General features: G+C 31.2%; 1 protein-coding gene across 1 annotated transcript; it reads right to left on the bottom strand.

Annotated features, from left to right (window-relative positions):
* Positions 1 to 938: 938 nt before the first annotated feature.
* LOC134236527 (uncharacterized) lies at positions 939 to 14,875 on the bottom strand. The gene is made up of 7 exons (XM_062718702.1): positions 14,804 to 14,875; positions 14,298 to 14,514; positions 13,738 to 13,854; positions 13,447 to 13,498; positions 10,182 to 10,294; positions 9,513 to 9,554; positions 939 to 1,060 (listed from the first exon to the last, which is right to left on the bottom strand). The coding sequence occupies exons 1-7, from the start codon at positions 14,846 to 14,848 to the stop codon at positions 939 to 941; spliced, it is 708 nt and encodes a 235-aa protein (XP_062574686.1). The 5' UTR covers positions 14,849 to 14,875.
* Positions 14,876 to 15,939: the final 1,064 nt, after the last annotated feature.

The following is a 15,939-nucleotide window of genomic DNA, read 5'->3' as shown; positions in this document are numbered from 1 at the left end:
TCCTTGACCTAACCTTCACGATTGACCTTATTTTTTAAAAGGTCAGCTTCGGTGATAATATCTAAATGACATATGATAGGGTGTTCATATTTGACACAATATGTCATAAAAAATGACATATCACCAACAAACACACCAAAAAGCGGGGGACAACAATTCTTGGAATTGCTTGTTGTATAAAATTCGAATCGATAATCGGGATGTGGAAGTGTAATAGTTTTCCGCAAAAAAAAAACAAAACAAACAAACAAACATGGTAATCTGATTAAGGACAGAGTAAGCTATCAGGATGTTCATCTTCCTTCAGACATCGATACAGGAACAATAGCTGAACATTTTCAAAACTTACCTTAACATTACATTAACTTTTGCACAACACTAGGACACTGAAGTAAAGCTTATGTTTAAATTACAATTTATTTTATAAAGTTCCAGTATATGGTCCCAATTTATTGTTTAAATTGTTTACTTAATTCTAGCTTGTTTGTTTTATATATAAATCAATCAGTATGTTGTATTGTAAGTTATAAAAATGACAGTCAAACATTTACGAAGCGCTCTGATCTGGGCCGTACATCTCGGAGTTGGGCTCTTCGGAGCAATGTTCTAAGAGGGAAAGACACTATACAATCAGGATCCACTAAATGATCAGTGTCTACGATCAGGAGCCACCATACGATTAGTACTTGTATTCTCTAATCACTTTCAGTACTTTAAAATAAACTGTTTGAAGAAAAATTGGCTTACATGAAGAATATGGAGATCTGTATCCATTAATATCAACGATGAAAGGATAAAAGAAGCAAATTAGATTAGTTTTCACCCCATAGGTATACATTTGCTTAGAATTTCTAGAAAGATGTCCTGAGATGGACATTGTCCGCGAACTTTCGAACAGCCCTTGTAAATAATTGTTAACTGTAATTTTTAAGCCGTCATTATACAGTTGGACATTCTCTATATCCTGGAATTTTATTTGCCTTTAAAAGAGCCTCTTTGTAATCTTCCTTTGATTGATTGTTGTCCGTTCTTCGTATTCCATGAGTGTTAACTAATTCTTCTAAAACGAAAAAAAAAGAAGATTTCAATAAATCCCTTTTGAATAACTAGGTAAACAATTTACATTATTCAATTCTTTGGAAAACAAAAAAAAAATATATTGCCTAAACTATTGAAGCAAGGAAAAGATGTGAAAAAGTTTAAATTTAATTTATGATAATAAATAAATAATATTACATGTATAATATGATGCATAATAATATACATCTCATCGCGCACTTTTTAATCTCACATAGTTTTCGCACAAATTAAGGTCACATTCTTCTTTTACTAAAATTAACATTTTCAAGCTTCAGTTTGACGACATAGCCCTAAGATCTATTATATAGATATATCTAAGGGTTAATGTCCTTTAGAACTATTATCTTAAGTTTCCAAAGTGACTGTATTAAAGGGGAATTTATCAGTATTTTGTTGTCTTTATACACAATATCGCATTATTAAAATGTGCCTGACGTTAAACAATGAGCTTAAAAAGTGTGCGGAGCTGTATACGTAACTTTATACTATAAAGTATGAATTTCTTTACCTGTCCCCTTTTTGGGGATCTTGCCTAATTTTAATGATTTGAATCTGCGCTATCTAGGGAGGCCTGTATAAATTTACTTGTCACGGTCCTATGTTTCTTCAAATTATTGCAATATATTTATGTAAAATTTGTGGGCATTCATTAAACATGGACAATGGCTAGAAGGAAGTGCAAATTTGAATCTACCCTATCTTGAAATGCTAGGAAATTAAAACGATTGACTTTCTTTTGATAAGGAAGTTCAAAGATTTGGCTGCTATACATTTTTATTTAAAACTTTGATAAGCCATGATCTAACTCATCAACTCAAACGTATGATTTAACCAATGTTTGAAATGCTAGGAAATTAAAACGATTGACTTTCTTTTGACAAGGAAGTTCAAAGATTTGGCTGCTATACATTTTTATTTAAAACTTTGATAAGCCATGATCTAACTCATCAACTCAAACGTATGATTTAACCAATGTTTTTAAGACAAAAATTCAGCAACCCCAAAATATGGTCATTAAGATAGCCCATAACACTGCACAATAAAGATCTCTACTTTTAGGGCAAGTATTTTTCAGGTACGGTGATCTGTAAAAGCGGTAGAGAAAATATTTATATACAGTTACTTCCTTTTTTTTCAATAGATTAGAATATTCTAAGCGCTATATCTTACTACGAATAAGTAATTCGTAATGATCCCAATGCAAGTAAGTATTAGTGATTTCTATTTACAGATTGATGAGTTGTTTCGATACGCAAGAGCATATTCTACATGTAAGTGTGAAGCATTTCTAAAACGAAAAAAAGTTATTGACAAACAAGTTATTGATACAAGAAAATCGAAAATCTATTTCAAAGTTATATTTCGTAAGATCTAAAGATGATAAAATGGCATTGTCAGCAAATGCAATCTACCATTTAGTCAAATACTGACAGCCTTTTTTCGTACTAATTGTTAGGCCATATTTTCTACATTGAATTTGTCCACGAATATTTCTGTTATTTTTCGATCATGAAACAAATCTCACACGGCAGGTGTGACCGGTCGCCAAAGGATGCTCATTCCATAGAACCTTATCCGACCTCTCATGTTTTAGAAGTTCACGTTTGTATTTCTCAAAAAATTGTATAATTTAAATGGGTTTTTCAGCTTGAATACTGTTTGTTTACAGGGTTCTCCATCGTTTGAAATTTTACTATATGGCAGAGGTTACGCGAAACACTAAAATTTTGCGGTATTTTCAAGGTTAAATTTGCTACTGAATCACTACTATTCATTTTAATTACAAAAGAATGCACACATTTTTTTCAGAAATCACTAATTCGTTACACAATTGGTTTGGTCGATATTAAAGTAAAAACACGTTCTGAAAAGCAGAGGAAATTCTCGTTGATGCATTCGACCTACTTACAATTTTTGAAGGTAAATTTGCCTTGATTTTTTTGTAAGTTTTCTTGATCGAATTGCCGAATTACATAAAAAGTAAGTTAAAAATAGTAAATACTTAAAAGAGTTCCTTGAAATTCTAAAACAATTTATTTACATCAATTAAATGATCCCGGTACGATGTTATGTTTCACTGAGACTGTCAACATAATTCTAGAGTCGTGGCTGCATAGAAAAGACATATCTAAATATTTTTTAAAAATAATACAATGTATTTTAATGCAACTACCAATTAATTGTTACTTGGAAGTGTGAAAACAATTTTTTGGTCTATGTTCCTTCATGCGTAAAGTCCGGCAAGGGTCTAGAAAATAAATGATTATACCAAGTAAGGTCCTAATTAAAAAAAAATATATGTTAGGATTTTCTGATTATCACAGATCTTACTGTGTCGCATGCATAAAATTGGAATCGTTACTGTATATGTGTCGGAAAAATTCAACTGTGTCGGGACTAACACAGTTAAACAGCTTATGGAGAACCCTGATTACTATCTCCATATATTTCAAGCTACGTCCCTGAAACGTCCTGTACCAGAACATAACAAGCGGTTGAAAATGATTTTAGGCAAAAAACAAACAAACAGAATGATCAATTAAACGTTTTTAACAGGTCTAAACAATATATGTAACTAAATGAGCTATTGAAATCTTACCTAAAGGCTCGACAACGTTTTTTTCTATGTCTTTATTCTCTGAAAATAAATAATGCAACAGGACCTAAATTTCTATTTTCCCATGAGATTTTTCTCGTGACAGTTAAATGCAGATTATTGAAAAGCATAAACAGACTGTATAGAAATTAAATTTAATGATATATTTTTCTGCTCCCTTTTCCCTTACATGTAGCAATTCTTCTTTAGCATCAAATCGTACAAATACAGTGTATATTGTTTGTTTTTATTGTTCAAAAGATCCTATATTAATATTAATGGGTTTTTAAAAACACGTCGTTTAGATAAGAGCGCTAATGTAGCAAAATTTATTTTTTTCCCATGCATCTACACAATGATATTCATCAAAGGAACAAGTAGAAATAGAAAACACGAAATTCTCATGTTCAGTTCAGCAAAAGGTAACAGACAAAATCTGCACAAAATATTTTTAACGAGGTTCGCTCCCCGGCTTTTCAGTAGATTTTTGTCTTGGCCTTTATCTAAAAAAAATTAAATACTATATTCGACACTCATGGCAATTGAGTAGTAAGGATTTTTTTTTGTTATCACCTACTGCGACAACGACATACTTTCTATACGGTCTTATCCGAAGGACCGGTGTCCACATTCCGTAATGGGATTCGAACCCGCGACGATCTTACTTACTTACTTAATCTGCGATTAAAAGCAAGCGTTCTAACCACTACGCAACGCAGGTGGCAGAATGTTTTTGCGAACTGTACAACAATGACAAAGGCATTTCTGTTTTGAGGTAGGTTTCATGAGAAATGATGACTCTTTATCACCATAGCGAGTCAAATGACCTTATAAATTGCACATAACTCTTTAACATCAAAGAAACAAGAAAACAGTGATGAAACTTTCAATTCTTACCGGGTAAATAAATACATGTAATATAAACAAAGAAAATAAGTCTTGATTATCAAAATTGTTTGATTATCTGTGATAAAGATATGCGTCTGAATGATAGAGACTATAGTCGAGAAGATGTACGGAAAGCTTCTAGTCAGATACATATCGAAAAAATGACACCCTTTAAAACTATACGACCCCCTCAAGTAACTGTTGGCTGCATAAAATAAATTTAAATCAAACACTTACATCATTTGTCATAAAAATAGTTTTGACAGAATGAATATAAATCACAAACTGCATAATGTACCTTTTTCTGAGAAAAGTAAAATTAAATATTCTAAAACTTTATAATAGTACGGAAGCGTATTAGTGCCACTTGCACACTTATCTTTTTTTTAATTTCTACACTTTAATCTGTAAATTTTACACTTTAATCTGTAAATTTTACACTTTAAAGTGTAAATTTTACACTTTAATCTGTAAAATTCACACTTTAATCTGTAAAATTTACACTTTAATCTGTAAAATTTACACATTAAAGTGTATATTTTACACTTTAATCTGTAACATTATTTTACACTTTAATCTGTAAAATTTACACTTTAATCTGCAAAATTTACACTTTAATCTGCAAATTTTACACATTAAAGTGTAAATTTTACACTTTAATTTGTAAATTTTACACATTAATCTGTAAATTTTACACTTTAAAGTGTAAATTTTACACTTTAATCTGTAAAATTTACACTTTATTGTGTAAATTTTACACATTAATCTGTAAAATTTACACTTTAATCTGTAAATTTTACACTTTAATCTGTAAAATTCACACTTTAATCTGTAAAATTTACACTTTAATCTGTAAAATTTACACATTAAAGTGTAAATTTTACACTTTAATCTGTAAATTTTACACTTTAATCTGTAAAATTCACACTTTAATCTGTAAAATTTACACTTTAATCTAGAAAATTTACACATTAAAGTGTAAATTTTACACTTTAATTAATAAATTTTACACATTAATCTGTAAATTTTACACTTTAAAGTGTAAATTTTACACTTTAATCTGTAAAATTTACACTTTATTGTGTAAATTTTACACATTAATCTGTAAAATTTACACTTTAATCTGTAAATTTTACACTTTCAAGTGTAAATTTTACACATTAATCTGTAAATTTTACACTTTAATCTGTAAATTTTACATTTTAAAGTGTAAATTTTACACTTTAATCTGTAAATTTTACACATTAATCTGTAAATTTTACACTTTAATCTGTAAATTTTACACTTTCTTTTGAACAACCTGAACTGCAATAGGTTATAATCGAACAGTCGATTTGTGATGTTTTACCTCTGAGACTTGAGAAAAAGTATTAAACTGAGATGTTTACAAATGTTTGTATATTTTTATTTTACATGTACTCGTATTTATTTATTAGTATATGATAAACAAGGATGGACTATTTCCTCATGGGTCTCGTAATATTCCCCAGCATAAGAAATCAGGGATCTGCTTTTGTTTCAGTATATATACATGCGTTTCTTTAGTTTTACTATAGAGTAACGAAAGTAAAAATATATATCTCAAAGATTATTTTATTTGCAGTTCAGATTGATATTACGCTTCCGTTATCATCTTGCATGATTATCGGTCTGTTGGCTTTCAAATGCGTTACTGGGAATGTGTGAAGTTGCTTAATTGAATAAACAAATAAAGTGTAAATTTTACACTTTAATCTGTAAAATTTACACTTTAATCTGTAAATTTTATAGCTTAAAGTGTTAAATTTACACTTTAAAGTGTAAAATTTACACTTTAAAGTGTAAAATTTACAGATTAAAGTGTAAATTTTACAGATTAAAGTGTAAAATTTACGCTTTAAAGTGTAAAATTTACAGATTAAAGTGTAAAATTTACACTTTAAAGTGTAGAAATAAAAAAAAAGTGAAGTGTCCAAGTGGCACTAATACGCTTCCGTAGATCATAACCTATTGCAGTTCAGGTTGTTCAAAATAAAGTGTAAAATTTACAGATTAAAGTGTAAAATTTACAGATTAAAGTGTAAAATTTACAGATTAATGTGTAAAATTTACAGATTAAAGTGTAAAATTTACAGATTAATGTGTAAAATTTACACTTTAAAGTGTAAAATTTACAGATTAAAGTGTAAAATTTACAGATTAAAGTGTAAAATTTACAGATTAATATGTAAAATTTACACTTTTATGTGTAAAATTTACACTTTAAAGTGTAAAATTTACACTTTAAAGTGTAGAAATTAAAAAAAAGTGAAGTGTCCAAATGGCACTAATACGCTTCCGTATAATAGAGCAGCCTGGTCTTCACCATTTCCTCTTACAGTGTAAAATAGCGCAATATTTTGCAATATCTGGACGTTCTGCAAAAAAGCAGAGAGAAACTCATCTTCTGTTGTTCACTTGAAAAAAAACACATCGCAGTACTGTGATGGCTACCCATAGCTTTAAATGTAACACTGAATACAATGTCGATTTTAAGTTTTATTTTTAAATTACATGTATATACCTAAATTCGGCCAATTCATATAAAGAGTACCCAATGCTATATATATACATATTTGTTACGCTATCACAATGACCTCGTTAATTAATTGTTCACGGTCGTGGGACGGTCATTTTTATCTTTTTTAAGTGCTTCACATAAATCGCTTCGGCGCAGCCCTATAACACAATTATTGCGTGGACCCTGCGGTCCACGCAGTAAATATATAAGCGACGTTAAACAGGATGCCATTGGCATACGACAGGCTACGCATGCGCGAGAATGCTGGGGAGTTTGCAATCGTATTATCTCGGGGACTTTCCGTCAGAAGTCGGAAAAACAACTTAGCCAGTCGGAAAGGCCCGATAATGTGCGATTGGGAGAGTTCGCCCCCTTGCTAAGACAGCTTACCCGCGAATTCGCCCTTTTCGAGAATATACCTTGTTCAATGGCAAATTTCGCTTTTAAACCTGCATATCGTATTTACTTATTTATTGGCGCTCTTAGACATATACTTTTGTATGATTGCGCCCATGAGAAAAGGGTCCTTATGACATTATAAGCGACGTTAAACAGAATGCCATGGGCATACGACAGGCTACGCATGCGCGAGAATGCTGGAGAGTTCGCAATCGCATTATCTCGGGTCTTTCCGTCAGAGGTCGGAAAAACAACTTAGCCAGTCGGAAAGGCCCGATAATGTGCGATTGGGAGAGTTCGCCCCCTTGCTAAGACAGCTGACCCGCGAATTCGCCCTTTTCGAGAATATACCTTGTTCAATGGCAAATTTCGCTTTTAAACCTGCAATTCGTATTTACTTATTTATTGGCGCTCTTAGACATATACTTTTATATGATACAAACTTAAAATTAATTCTATGGCAGATGCATTTTAAAAGTAGGAAGAACTTGACTTCATCGGCATTTGTTTTTTGCATCAAGGCTCGCAAAAATAATTCTAATTACAGCAATCCAAGTATAGCGTGATACAGGCCTGTAGCAAGAGTTTTTCCATATGGAGAAAAAGGGGGGGGGCTGAAAAAAAATATCTGCGTACTTGTGCTACACGTGTATCATCCGATATATTTTTCAAATTATATAGATTTCTTCCGTATAAATCCAGAACAGATGTCAAGTCCCAGCCATTATGGGTTATATTATCATTTAACAGTGCCGGATCCAGGAATTTCGTAACGGGGGGGGGGGGGTGGGGGGTGGGAAGCAGTAGAAGTCCGAAGGTCAGGTGGCTGTACCGAAGCTCCCCGTGGGTCTTTTTTTTTTTTTTTTTTTTTTTTTTTTTTTCAAATATGAGATGTTTTTGCCTTGATGTTAGGATAATAGAAGTATACTTAAAAACTTCAAACGGAGAGGGGGGAGAGGGGCATGCCCGGCGCGCCAGAACTGGATCCGCCTTTGTTCAATATAGCCAATTTTTTGAAAATGACAAAACTATATAGGCCAATCGGAGATAAAATTTAACAATTTTGCTATGAAAGTGCTGTCAGTCAAAGTAGGCAGATCATGATAGAAACTGTGATCAAACTTACATGAATATTCACTAAACCGAGAAATTGTCTTGAATTGACTGAATTTCGGTTAGAAACACATGCATATGGTCCACGTATTGTAGTCCTTTTTTAAAGGAGAGCAAATTGTTTATAACTTTTGGCATGTCAATAAACTCGTGTCAACCTTAATAACCCGAAATGTGTTTGGGAAAAGTTATACTATTACTCTGGTACAAAGTATTTCACATTAACTTCAACTTATCGACAAATCTGAGGGAGATTTTCCGTTCAATATCGTCATCTGTTTTAAAACAAAGCCATCATACATTTTTCCCAAGCAAGATTCAGTTGGAGGAGAGACTCCTCTTACAGATTTTCACAAAACATCTCAAATTAATTCTCATTGATGACCTGCGCCAGGCTCTTTTATACACATGTTTTGAATTCTGCCTCTATCCACGAGTATGAAAAAGGATAAGTGTCAAACTTATATTTTCGTTGGTGTTATGAACACGTTGACTTTTACACAAGAGTAATAAAACAAAGTTATCTAAATTATTCTGATATATTTTTTAAAAAAAGTTTAAAACACGTTTATTTTAAACTAGATTTCTGCATATTTATGTGCAGATTGAAATACGGTGTAAGGTTTATGACACTCTCCCCTTCATTTCATCGCAAGTTTGCAGTGACCTGACTTCATTTTCAATTATGACATCATACATTCGTTATTCAGAAAAGTATATGCAGAAAGTACACTGCAATTTTCTCTGGGAAGTCTTATCGTACTATCGATCTTGGGAATGAAAGTATGAAAGAACAACGAAATGAGTGCGATAGAAATCGGAAAACAATGAGATGCAATCAATATATGTAGTTACAAATTGTATACAAATTCTCCATGATATCAATCCAAATCTTACCAAGAAAAATAGGAACCGGATCTATTGTCTCTTCCTTATTTGCTGAAAGAAAAAACAGTTTCTTTCATCTTTAATAAAGTTTATAGATGTTCAAAACATTCATGTTGGTTCTTTCCCTTAATTTGCTCCATCAACACTCTTAAAAGTACACAAACCATGTTTGGATTTAATTACATATGGGAAATGATATATTGGGAAAGATTCTTTTTCAATAAGCACCTGATCGTACGTGTTTGAATTCGTGCAAATCCTCAAATGAGAAAGCCACGACGAACTAGCATCTTAGTCACTACTCCCTGAACGTCTACTGACTGTAACAACTCTTTATTTATCACGCTCAAATAAGAGACACAGTAAGTGTTTAGCTGTGTTACCTTGATTTAACAAGATTTAAACATTTTCCTGAAAGTGTTGTGTACTAGAGTACAGGGGCAGGATTCATTAAACTTCTTAATATATTCTTAAATTTAAAAAATCACTTAAGCAAGCATATAACTTTTGCCCTAACACAATTACAATTCTAATATGTACAATCAAACAGTCGTGTTAAGATACTAATTTTGGGCAGAAAAAATACATCTGTCAGTGTATCTGGAAAGTAATTGACATATTGTATTATGAGACCTATTTTATAATACTTCAAGTGACTGTGATACATTATATACTTACCCTTTTTCTGTCTAAGGATTCTAAAGAAAAGTGCCAGGAGAGCAACCAATGCACTAAACACAAGTAGACTAATAACACCTGCAATGATTGCTGTCATCAGTTGGAAACTGCCTCTGAAATATAAATGTACATCTATGATACCGTATCTTAACTTATTACAATTCTTTCCCATTATTTTCTTGCATTTTCTTGCATTGGTTTCCCTTATGTATTCGATGAAGCGTTATGATGATAGCTAACACTTATTAACTATTTTATTAGTTAACACAATAATTATTAGTACACAATTGCAAATGAATAAAAATATAATTCGTCACATCTCTTATTTACCAATAGATAAAGGTGTGCAATCCATTCAACTAAATGTTCATTAAGAGGTCTAGAAGAGTAGTTGAAAAGCAGAGCACTTATGCAAAGAAAAGAGTGATTTATGGAGTTTGGTCAAGAACCAGTTTTGAACATGTTCAACACTTATGATTATGAAAAAAATCATCACTCATATGCTACACTGAAAGAAGAGGTCGATGGTTATACATATAATATATATATATATATATATATATATATATATATATATATATATATATATATATATATATATATATATATATATATATATATATATATATATATATATCATTGCACAAGCTATATATATATATATATATATATATATATATATATATATATATATATATATATATATATATATATATATATATATATATATCATTGCACAAGCTGAAAAGCTTCTCGAGATATGGAAGTTTGGCGATACAACTATAAAAAGGAAATGTGTGCTTTACATTCACACAGAATGTATGAATTTATGTTCTTGCCTGTTGACCTCAAAATCCTTCAGAGTCTTTAACAGGCCATAGTAATTTTTGGTATAAATTTTCACTAGAAAGATCAAAAGCTCAAGATCAAAAGATAGTGTGCAGAAGCCAAAGTGTTAAATCAGACAGACTATTTTGATTCTGACTTTGACCTTTAAACCTTAAAATCCATAGGAATCTTCTATGGGCTGTGTGTGTGAGAGAGATAGGGTGTGTCTGTGTGATGGTGTGTGTGAGGGTGGGTATACATGTGTGTGTGTGTGAGAGAGAGAGGGTGTGTGTGTCTGTGTAAAATTTCATTGCAAAAGCTCAAAATCCTCTCGGGATGTCACAAAGAATTAAAGTGTAATAGATGGACAGCAATTCAGAACTCAGCTTTGATCATTGTTTGAATATGAACAACTATGCCTTGTGCTTTCGAAAACTTGTGTATTTCATTTGGCTAGACATCTTCTTGGATAAAAAAAATATTTTGACCCGTTAACCTTCACTTTTGCGCTTCATCTACATTTCAAAAAGTTTTATTTTTGGCATGACTTTACGATTAGAAGTCTCAGGTGGTTTTCTTTTGACAAGATCTTCCAAGGGAACCATTATTACTCATTGAAGGTTGTTTTTTTTTAAATATTAAACTTTGGCAATATCCTTTGAGTAGTTGGTCTAAATATTTGATATACACATGTAACACATTCTGAATTTCCTTCAGCACCATTGTTTACTTTTTTTATCTTGACCATGGAATTTGACCTACATTAGAGAAAAAAATCAATTTTGGCCATAAATCCTGAACAATAATCGCTGCGTCTTTCATTTTCTTCATGGGTATTTCTTGTAAAAAGATCTTTCTTTAAGTAACCTACTTTTTGATCTCTTGAAACATATATGTTTGACTTGCTTTAAAGACATAAGCCGTTGCAAATGGTTGTCAATGCGGAGCATCAGTGTTTCACAAACACATTTTCTTCGAATTAAATATGCATAATCTATACATGTACAGTCGCTAAAGATCTTCCAAATAAATTTTCAATAGATCGAAATCCAAATGATTTAATAAACTTCGAATAAATATATGACTTTTTGAGAATTTTTTTTTCTTCAAATAAGTCTCCTCATTCCAGTCCTACGTACCACAGACTGAAAAATGTCAACTTCATATAATCTAAGATTCTAGCGTGCAAATGCAACAATGCCATGTACCTATAATTTTGTAATTGAGGTGAAAAAAATATATTTCTTTAATAAATTTGCGACATCTTTAAGCATGAGGCTTGGTGTAAACTTAAAATCTGAAAATCTTCTGAAAAAAATGAAATTTTCTTATCTGTTATAGTACCTCTCTTACTTTTTTTTCTGCAAATTTGTTATTTATTGTATTTTTAAATACCATATTTAAAATAAATTTCATAATATTCCTCCTTGACTCTATATGTATTTGACTGTCAGTAAAGGAAACAAGAGTTCTATCACCTTGGCGTGTTTTATTGAACGTTTTTTAGCCGATAAATAAAATTAATGATAAAAATGTGGAATCAAAGAAAGGGGGTCATTTATCTTGATAAAAAAAACAAGGGCCTCAAACATGATTTATTAGTTTTCATTCATTTAGCTAGGTCTATTAGAACATGTACATACATGTACATCCAAATAAAGGACTAGCTATGATAACATTTATGTGCGAATTGCACTAAGTAAGTTAAACCGATTTCTGGCAATGGTGTTCCAAAGTCGGCGACCAGGGTATTTTCCAAAGCAGTTGTATATAAGCTTAGAAAAATAAATAAGATTATGAAGAAAATAAAGTAAACAGAACATTTTCATCACTCATGTTGGCTAGGTATAAGCCATTATTTGTGAGATCTTTTTATTCCCAAATCAGATGAGAACAATCGAAGGAAGATTGTAGAATGTCAGATATAACATTGGAAAAGATATTCACCAGAGTTTTTGTGGCATCCCAAAGGATAAGAATTTTTGGGTGTCCTGTTCATGAAAATAAAGACCTAACAAAGACATAGCATGAAGTATAACAGGGAATGTCTTAAAGGATTCAAAACCATTAAGAATATGCATTACTTACTTTTATTTGTAGCTGACATGTTGCATTATCAATTGAGGGCATAGAGTCTTATATCTAAGCATCAAAGAAAACGTACACTATCCAATACTCTGTTTACTAGGCCGTGTATCATTATATGTGTCTTCAATTGAAAAACATCACAAAAATATTCTTATTTTTGGGGGTAGAACCTATTGGGATTTAGTATGATAAAATGAAATTTCGAAGTGTTTCAAAGAGGTAATATCGACGCTGGCAATCGGGTCTAAAAACAAATTTTTTTTTTCAGGATATCAGCAAATTATATGTAAATCAAATTGCGCTTATTAAGTGAAAAATCAGTAAATATATAATAATTGCCTTGACTTACGCTTTTTTTCCTCCACTTCTGTTAGTCGACGAGACATTATAGCAGCTTTGATCTTGAAACGTTTTTTTTTAAAAAAATCATTATAAAGTTTAAATCAATTAGAATGTATTTGAAATATATTCTTTTGTAAAGATTTATTTGAAAATAACAAAATTATGAACTTGAATGATAACAAAAAATGAAAGAATACGGTGCTTGTTCCAATTTATGAAAGATAATGAAGGAAAACTTACAAGTAAAAGGAAGTCATAAAATATTCAAATGATAAATAGTTGTATTGGCCAAACTTACATTTATAGGCATCAGTAGAAATATACCTAGAGGGACATGGTTTGTTACTTTGAGTGCAGTCCAAAGAAAAATTGTTTTTAATTCTTTTCTCATCACGACTGAACATTGCACAATAGCCTAAAATAGAAAAAAAAACGCGAATAAAAACTTAATTATGCAATATTCAGATCTAGACATATATACATTATGCATGTAGAACTATATAAAAAATTACACATTATAAAAAATATATATGTTTGCTTATTAGTTTTTTTTTTCTTTAATATCTTATCTATTTTTGTTGTTTGTATATGACAGCTAAGCTCTCTTTGTTGATCAGTTAAAAAATATATCAAATTTTCTTTAAATGATAAATCCACATGTTAGTACTGTAGTAACTTAACTCAAAAATTTACTGCCTAGTGATCAGATTAGAGTAAATATCAATTTTCTTCGCATGATCTCTTTTTACATAGATTTCCTTAAATAATACCGCACTGTTTTCATTTATTTTTTTTTTTAATTTAACTTCAGATATATATTTACAACAATAAAATTCACTAGTAATTTCAAATTATTACCTGAAATAAACCAGGTCTGTGCGCAAACTTCAACCATGCCTGTGCCCCTTTGATTCAAAACGCAGTGGTACACAAACTTGGATTGACAGGTCTCATTATATTTCAATTCACAATTTATTTCCCTAGCTCTTTTGTCCCATTCTGTTTTGGTTATCGGACAAATAACATCCTCCCTTTGCATTGCTCCTTCACACGTACCCCCAATTACCTCGTCAAACTAATAATATAATTTATCTGCATTAAGAAGTCAAGAGTTATGTTTAACAGTGTGTTCTTGTTGATTTGAATTTAACATTAAAAATATTTTGATGTACGTGTACCAACAAAAAAAAAAACAACTGTTTTGAAATCTTTTTAAAACTGCATGTCCATTCATCGATTTGTGAATTTTTAAGATTTTTTTAAGTATTATGTTAAATGTACATGGAAACGTAGATGTGAGTGTCCCTACATTATATTTGCCAATAGTTTATAAGTAAATTTTGATGAAAGCAAATTATCCTTACCAGTGCAAAAACTACAAGAACAACGATATTGAAAAGAGCTGCCATTGAAAATAACCATTATTTATCTGAAATCTAAAAGAAAATCATATAAGACAGGATTAGTAAACAGTCTGAACTACAATATTCAATGCATAACCTACAGAAATAAGAATTTGTGTCTTTTAAATGTAGCCATTATTTAACCTTGAGAAAAGAAACATTTTAGCAACTATGCATATTCAGTTTACATTTTGATATTACTTGTTCACAAAGTTCTGTGCTTCATACATGTATGTATTAGCATTCACTTTTGAAATTACACAACCGTAAATAACTATTAAAACTACATATCAAATAAATATTTGTTACTTTAATTTATTCAACAGTTATATTGACATTGGCATTATGTCATTGTCAATGAACAATGCACAGCGATAATAAAGCACTGATAAACATCTCTTCCAGGTTTCGTGGTTTGTAGCCCAACATTAACATTAACACGAATGTTGTTAAGAAAAAAAACTCTGTCTTTTATACTACTCTATTTGAAACTCATACGAAAAGAACAGTTTTATGCACAGGAGTTCGCTTACCTATCAATTTTGCCGAAATTTTCGGTAAATAAAAAAAATACGTAATACCTATAATAATAACACGTCTTCATGCACGGATCTAGAGGGGGGGTTGGGGGGGGGGTCAGGACCCCCCCCCCCCCTGGGATTTACCAGGTAAAAAAATGTATATACTAAAACAAGAAAAAAGTTACCATGGACCCCCCTTGGAAAACGCAGACCCCCTGGTATACAATAATAAATGTGAAATGGGCATGAAAAGTTAAAGATTTGAGGCAATAGAAGTCACCACAACCCCCCCCCCCCCCCCCCCGAAATAGGTTTTTGACGTTTGGAAAAAAATTCTGGATCCGCGCCTGCGTGTTAGTATTATACGTACGTATTTTTTTTTACTTAAGGAAAATTTCGGTATAATTGATAGGTACGCGAACTCCTGTGGTTTTATGCTAGAAATTCAAAAAGAGAGGACTGACACTTTTACATTGCATTTTAGACCTATATATTTCAGCATTCCTAAATTGACAGAAGAATCTGAATAACCCTTATTATTTCATTGTTTCTATGGTTACATCCGTACCTTGTAAC

Source organism: Saccostrea cucullata, unplaced genomic scaffold, assembly GCF_032062105.1.
Source record: "Saccostrea cucullata isolate Sc308-1 unplaced genomic scaffold, CSIRO_AGI_Scuc_v1 ctg340, whole genome shotgun sequence".
Lineage (NCBI taxonomy): Eukaryota > Metazoa > Mollusca > Bivalvia > Ostreida > Ostreidae > Saccostrea > Saccostrea cuccullata.
Note: the sequence above shows the minus strand (reverse complement) of the source record. Positions and strands in the feature narration are given on the sequence as shown.